We start from the raw sequence: 7,557 nt of genomic DNA, 5'->3' as shown, positions 1-7,557 counted from the left end.
TACTGATTCTTATTTTTCATTAAATGAAACAGAGCATGTAAAATACGCAGGATATGCTTAGTAGAGTTAAGTAACATACTTAATGTTTTAAGAGAATTGAAATTGAGTTTTTTTCCCCCAAAAATCTAACAGACAATGCCCTTATCAACAAAGTGTAATAAGTATAGATAAATAGGCTCACCGATACACCATCTTTCACCTAATTACTTTCTTAAAGCCTCTGTGCCTCAGTTTCCTCATATATAAAATGGGAATGTTGATAACACTTTACTTGTAGATTTTCTTTATGATTAAATGGAGAGGAGCGTGCAAAGCAACCAGGACATTGCTTAGAAGATCTAAACAACTCACTTATTTTTTTTTTAATACAGAGAATTGAAATTGGATTTTTTCCCCAACACTCTGGCCAGACAATGCCCTTTCCCACACAGTTTACTAAATAGATAAACACGCTCAACAAAAAGCATGTATTTCCCTAACTAGTAACGACAGTAATGTCTCTGTGTCTCAGTTTCCTCATCTATCAAATGGGAATGTTGATAACACCTTCCTCGTGCATTTTGTTTGTAATTAAATGAAGCAGAGCATGTAAAACACTGAGGGCATGCTTAGTAGAGTTAAGTAACATACTTCATTTGGGCTTTTTTTATAATAGAATTGAAATCAAGTTTTTCCCCCCCAAATTCTAGATAGACGATGCCCTTTCCCACAAAGTTTACTAAATATAGATAAATATGCTTAGCAAAACCATTCTCTCACTTACTAGCAATTTCATTAATGTCTCAGCTTCCTGAAGTATAAATGGGAATATTGACAACAATTTCAGCGTAGATTTTGTTTTCAATTAAATGAAGCAGACCGTTTAAAACACTGAGGACATTGCTTAGGAGTCTAAGAAACATACTTAATTTTTTTTTTTTTCAGAAGAATGAGTTGAAATCGAGATTTTTCCCCAATAATCTGGACCGACAATGCACTTTCCCACAAAGTTTCCTAAGCGTAGATCTGTACACTCCCCAAAAAGCATCTCTTTCACTTTCTAGTAACTTCATTAATACCTCTGGGCCTCAGTTTGCTCATCTATAAAATGGGAACGTTGATTCCACCTTCTGTGTAGTTTTTCTTTTTAATTAAATGCAGGCAAGCAGGTAAAACAAGACAGACTTTGCTTGGTAGATCTAAGTATCATACCTAATTTTGTTTTTTTCCTAATAGATGGAGTTGACATTGAGCTTTTTTCACCAAAAATCTACAAGGCTGTGGGTTAAAAATAAAGATTTTAACACTCTTAAAAAGAAAAAAAAAAATATTATGTATGTTAGTTAGATCTCCTAAGCAATGGTGGGTGTTTTACATGTTAAGCTTCATTTAATTCAGAAAAAAATTTACGAGGAAGGTGTTGTCAATATTCCCATTTTACAGATGAGGAAACTGAGGCACAGGGCAGTAATGAAGTTACAAGAAGTGAAACGGATGATGTCTTTGAGAGTGTATTTATCTACACTCAATCAACTTTGTGGAAAAGGGCATTGTCTATCTAGACTGTTGGAGAAAAACACTCAATTTCAACTCTCTCTTCTAAAAAAAAGAAATGAAGTATTTTACTTAGATCTACTAAGTAACATTCTGGATGTGTCATATGCTCTGTTTCATTTAATTTAAAAAAAAAAAGAGCACTCCGATTTTATAGATGAGTAAACTGAGACACAGAGGCATTAAGGAAGTTATGAAAGTTGTGAAAGAGATGCCCTAGGCTTCCCTGGTGGCTCAGAGGATAATGCATCTGCCTGCAATTCAGGAGACCTGGGTTCGATTCCTGGGTTGTGAAGATCCCCTGGAGAAGGAAATGGCAACCCACTCCAGTATTCTTGCCTGGAGAATCCCACGGACAGAGGAGCCTAGTGGGCTACAGTCCATGGGGTCGCAAAGATTCGGACACGACTGAGTGACTTCACTCACTCACTCACTCATGGTGAGTGTATTTATGGACACAGTAAAATTTGCAGACACGGCACTGTCTGTAGATTGTTGGTGAAAAAAGCTCAATGTCAACTCCATCTATTAGAAAAAAAACAAAATTAGGTATGATACTTAGATCTACCAAGCAAAGTCTGTCTTGTTTTACCTGCTTGCCTGCATTTAATTAAAAAGAAAAACTACACAGAAGGTGGAATCAACGTTCCCATTTTATAGATGAGCAAACTGAGGCCCAGAGGTATTAATGAAGTTACTAGAAAGTGAAAGAGATGCTTTTTGGGGAGTGTACAGATCTACGCTTAGGAAACTTTGTGGGAAAGTGCATTGTCGGTCCAGATTATTGGGGAAAAGTCTGGATTTCAACTCATTCTTCAAAAAAAAAAAAAAAAAACAAACCAAAATTAAGTATGTTACTTAGACTGCTAAGCAATGTCCTTGTTGTTTTAGACGGTCTGCTTCATTTAATTGAAAACAAAATCTATGAGGAAATTGTTGTCTATATTCCCATTTATACTTCAGGAAGCTGAGGCGTTAATCAGGGATAGAGTCACCCTTGGTGTGGGGGAAGCTGAGCATATTAAAAGTTCCTTTTACTTGTAAAAGAATGAAACTGGAACACTTTCTAAAACCATACACGAAAATAAACTCACAATGGATTAAATATCTAAGTGTAAGACCAGAAACTATAAAACTCCTAGAGGAAAACATAGGCAAAACAGTCTCTGACATAAATCACAGCAGGATCCTCTATGACCCACCTTCCAGAGTAATGGAAATAAAAGCAAAAATAAACAAATTGGACCAAATTAAACTTAAAAGCTTTTGCACAATGAAGGAAACTATAAGCAAGGTGACAAGACAGCCTTCAGAATGGGAGAAAATAATAGCAAACGAAACAACTGACAAAGAATTAATCTCAAAAATATACAAGCAGCTCCTGCAGCTCAATTCCAGAAAAATAAATAACCCAATCAAAAAATGGGCCAAAGAACTAAAAAGACATTTCTCCAAAGAAGACATATAGATGGCTAACAAACACATGAGAAGATGCTCAACATCACTCATTATCAGAGAAATGCAAATCAAAACCACTATGAGGTACCATTTCACGCCAGCCAGTCAGAATGGCTGCTATCCAAAAGTCTACAAGCAAAAAATGCTGGAGAGGGTGTGGAGAAAAAAGAATACTCCTACACTGTTGGTGGGAATGAAAAGTAGTATAGCCACTATGGAGAACAGGGTGGAAATTCCTTAAAAAACTGGAAATAGAACTGCCATATGACTCAGCAATCCCACTGCTGGGCATACACACTGAGGAAACCAGAAGGGAAAGAGACACGTGTACCCCAATGTTCATTGCAGCACTGTTTATAATAGCCAGGACATGGAAGCAACCTAGATGTCCACAGCAGATGAATGGATAAGAAAGCTGTGGTACATATACCCAATGGAGTATTACTCAGCCATTAAAAAGAATACATTTGAATCAGTTCTAATGAGGTGGATGAAACTGGAGCCTATTATACAGAGTGAAGTAAGTCAGAAAGAAAAACACCAATTCAGTATACTAACGCATATATATGGAATTTAGAAAGATGTTAACGATGACCCTATATGCGAGACAGCAAAAGAGACACAGATGTAAAGAACAGTCTTTTGGACTCTGTGGGAGAAGGAGAGGGTGGGATGATTTGAGAGGGTAGCATTGAAACGTGTATACTATCATATGTGAAGTGGATCGCTGGTCCAGATTTGATGCATGAGATAGGGTGCTCAGGGCTGGTGCACTGGGAGGACCCTGGGGGATGGGATGGGAAGGGAGGTGGGAGGGGGGTTCTGGATGTGAAACACATGTATGCCCGTGACTGATTCGTGTTGATGTATGGCAAAAACCACTACAATATTGTAAAGTAATTAGCCTCCAATTACAATTTTTTTAAAAAAGGAAAAAAAAATTAAAAAAAGTTCCTTCCGTCTGAAGGAGATATTCAATATGAGCAAGTTGGATTTTTAAACAGGTTTCCCTCAAGACAAGGCAGGCCTGATTATGGAGGGCCCAGGGGGCTTGTGGCTTGTCTTACTGGCACATAAGAATTGCTGACACCCTGGACACTGCCTTGATATTTCAGCCTACAGAGGTGAGGAAAATTTAGCTTACGTGGGTCCAAGTTCACTGTAAGTCACCACCACCAGTCCAGCAGCCTGTATCCATCGCTGCACTCACATAGGCACCATGAAGCAAAGCTAATAAACTCATTTGGGATTTTTGGATAAATACTCTCTTAATACAGCCTATGGTTTTCTACAGTCTCAAATGGTAATCTCGTGACCTACAAATCAGTCATCGCTGCCTGAGCAAACAAAAAAGTATTTCATGTGGACAGAGGTAAAGAATCTGGCCTGAACTGAATGCTTCCCCCTCCCCAAAAAAGATTCCACAAAACCCACCTCTTTAAAACAATACCATCAAAAATATATCTTTTGATGTTAGAAAGTCCTCAAGAGGATATTCACTCATAAAGTTCAATTTGAGCCCCATCCACCAGGTGTATGGTTTGACTGTATGCAATTCTCTTAAACTCTTCACTCTTAGCTCAGTGCCACTTTATTCAAAATTGTTTCAATTTTTAGACAAATTTCCAGTTTGTACATCTTGCTCCTAGCCTCCACCATAATGTCACTATTTTAGCAATGATTTCAGGCTGACAGCATAGCATAGCAAACATTAAGTGGTAGGGCTAGGACTTCCCTGGTCGTCCAATGGCTAAGACTCCCCACTCCCAATGCTGGGACCTGGCTTCAATCCCTGGTTAGGGAACTAGATCCCACATACCCCCAACTAAGACCTGGTGCAACCAAATAAGTATTTTTTAAAAAGATGTAGGGCTGTCGCTTTCTACACTGCTTTACTGAAGACTAAAAACAATGGCAGGAGTGCCCTGCACTTGGACTTTTAAGCTGTCTCCCCATATCAGTCTCAGCCTAACTAAACAGACACTTACTCACATAGTGTGTATGAAGTACTCCCTAACTCCAGTGCCTGAAGATTTATAAATTCACTCATTTAGCTAAGAACTTTTTGGTATTTTAAGTAATAGAGTTGAACCCTCTCATAACCTAGATCCTTAATGCATTAATGTGCACTTCCCAGATCAGACCCAGCCCCAACATGACTCCACAAAGTGCTCAATAAAGGATACCAGGAATAAAAGGATAAATAATAAAAGGATATCAGTTCAATAAAGAAAATTGAATTTTATTATGTTTAATTTTTCACAGGAAATAGGAACAACAGTGATTTCCTTTTCTTGCTCTTTTAGGAAATCACAAAATTACTTCTGATAATTGGCAATTTCCATAAACTGGTGTTTACTTATCCCATTTCCACTTGCCAAAGCCCCCAAAGATCAAAACTAATTTGCTAAACATGGAAAAGGCATCAAAAAAAGAGAAAACAAACAAACTTTAGAATGTCTAGGACGAAAGTGTCCAAGACTTGAAGCAGGTTTTATAATTCCTGCCCTCACAAATTGTTGTTTTCAGGCTTGCTGAACTGCACTTTGATTTCGCTCCCATCGATTGGAATCACAAGCTCCTTCCTAAGGGGAGAAAATGGCAAATATTCAGTATTTGGAGTTGTGGACAGAATTAGATAAACGATGTACATTTTATGCTTGTTTTAAAATGTGTATTCTCCCAAATGCCCAGGGAACATACTTTTGTAATAACCAGTTCCAGGCTCTCTTTAGGGAGAATTTTCCTTTGTGCGCAAAATTTATGGGAGCGCTGAAAAACTCAGTATTCAATATTAAGCGTTTTTAATGCACTATTTAAGAATCAAGATTAAATGCACAGAGACTTCCCTGGTGGTCCAGTGGCTAAGACATCTCGCTCCCCAGGCAGGGGGCGCAGTTCAATCCCTGGTCAGGGAGCTAGATCCCAGGTGCAACCAAATAAATATTTAAAGACTAAACGCGCAAAATTGCACGACCACCAAATTATCTAAAATTTTAAATAAAGGCAAGATTCAATCCTGTACTTGCACAACCGGGTGTCACTCGCCTCCCACTGACCTAAACCCCGATCCAATGAAACGTTATTCACCGAAACCTACGTTTCCGGAGTTAATTCACTCACTCACCGCACCGCCCCAACCTGAGAGCCCAAGGGCCGGCAGCCTCCAAGGGCTTCGAGCCCCCCACCGAGTTCGGGCTCTGGGGGAAGGGACAGCGCCAAAGGCGTCGGAAGAAGAGCCCTAACGTCCCAGAACATTTTGGGCGCCTCCAGAGCAAGCCACTTACCGAGCGAATACATTGGGGTACTGGCTGCGCTGGAAAACGCTCTCCAGCTCCTTCAGTTGCAGCCGGCGGAACGAGCAGCGGTGGAAGCCTGGCTGCCTGTCCGAGGGCTGCGGATCCTCCGCGCCCGCCAGCATCGGCTCCTGTGGAAACTCCTCCTCTTCGCCGCCGCCGCCCTTCTGGATCTCGTAGACCATGGGGTCGGGAGCTCCCGCCCCAACCTGGTCCTGTTCTCCTGCTGCTGCTTCCGCTGCCGCCGCTCCCGGCTCAGGTTCTGATCCCGACTCCTCCTCGACGGCGGCACTTGTTGCAATGCCCGAGACCTCGGTGGGCTTCGTATCTGGAAAGGAAAAAGACAAGAAGTCTGGGCGTCGGAGCGCCGAGTGTGCGGGGCGGCGGGAGGCGCAGGCCCGCGACCCGAGAGGCGACGGCGACCGCGCCGCGACCGCGCCGCAGCCGCGTCCCGTTCACTCGCCTCTCCCAGGGAAAGGGCCTTTCCCTCGAGCTCGCCAGAGGACCTATCCCGCTCCGGGCACTGACCGGGTTCTTCCTGGAGCTCGTCGACTCCTTCGTGCGGGCGTCCGGGCTCACGGTCCATGTCGCTAGCGCTGTCCAACCAGCTGTGCGCCTCGGCCGACTCTACGCTGTTGACGGCGGCGATCCAGAGGTCTGGTTCGCTGCGTTAGGAGTTTGTAGCTTCTCTGCGGCCGTTGACGCCCACGGCCACGCGCTAGCTATTCGGCGTCGGCTACGCGGCTCCCCAGTAGCGGCGCGTGCGGTGGGCGTAGCCGTTGGGGCGTGCACGTGGACAGGGCGTGGTCATAGAGTAGAGGGATGCGGGTGGGGAGAGTCCTGGCAGGGGGCGAGGGGGTGGGGGCGCGCCAGCTCCCACTTGTGGCTGAGCTGAATAGTACCAGCTCCTGCCTTGGGTCGGTCCTGAACTAAGGGCTTCTCCTGATTGTGCGAGCTGACTTGGGACGGGGGAGGGGGCAGGGAATGAGACCTCAATGAGGCGTCCCGGGAGCCGGGGAGAAATGTTGTGAGAACGTCTCTCCGCCTGGCCCTCGATGGGCTCAGGCTTGTTGCCATTAGTTCCTCCCCAACCCCCCGGCCCCCGGAGCGGGAGACGCAGAGATGAGACTGGAGAAACCGTGGGGCCCCGGCAACCCCAGCCGGCTGAGACGACAGTCGTCCCCCCTTGTCGCGTGGGCTCTGAGCGCGACTCCCCTCTGAGAAGTCGGTAATTAATGGATGGGACTGTGATTCTGTTCCATTCGCTCTC

At 43.5% G+C, this 7,557-nt stretch overlaps 1 protein-coding gene across 1 annotated transcript; it reads right to left on the bottom strand.

The window, feature by feature from the left end:
* Positions 1 to 5,265: 5,265 nt before the first annotated feature.
* On the bottom strand, positions 5,266 to 6,990 carry RHOXF1 (Rhox homeobox family member 1). Its single transcript, XM_005887227.3, has 3 exons — positions 6,816 to 6,990; positions 6,279 to 6,615; positions 5,266 to 5,576 (listed from the first exon to the last, which is right to left on the bottom strand). Exons 1-3 carry the CDS (start codon positions 6,871 to 6,873, stop codon positions 5,501 to 5,503), a joined length of 471 nt encoding a protein of 156 aa, XP_005887289.2. The 5' UTR covers positions 6,874 to 6,990; the 3' UTR covers positions 5,266 to 5,500.
* Between the last annotated feature and the right edge of the window lie 567 nt (positions 6,991 to 7,557).

This window comes from Bos mutus, chromosome X (assembly GCF_027580195.1).
Source record: "Bos mutus isolate GX-2022 chromosome X, NWIPB_WYAK_1.1, whole genome shotgun sequence".
NCBI lineage: Eukaryota > Metazoa > Chordata > Mammalia > Artiodactyla > Bovidae > Bos > Bos mutus.
The sequence above is the reverse complement of the archived record's forward strand: the minus strand, read 5'-3'. Positions and strand labels throughout refer to the sequence as shown.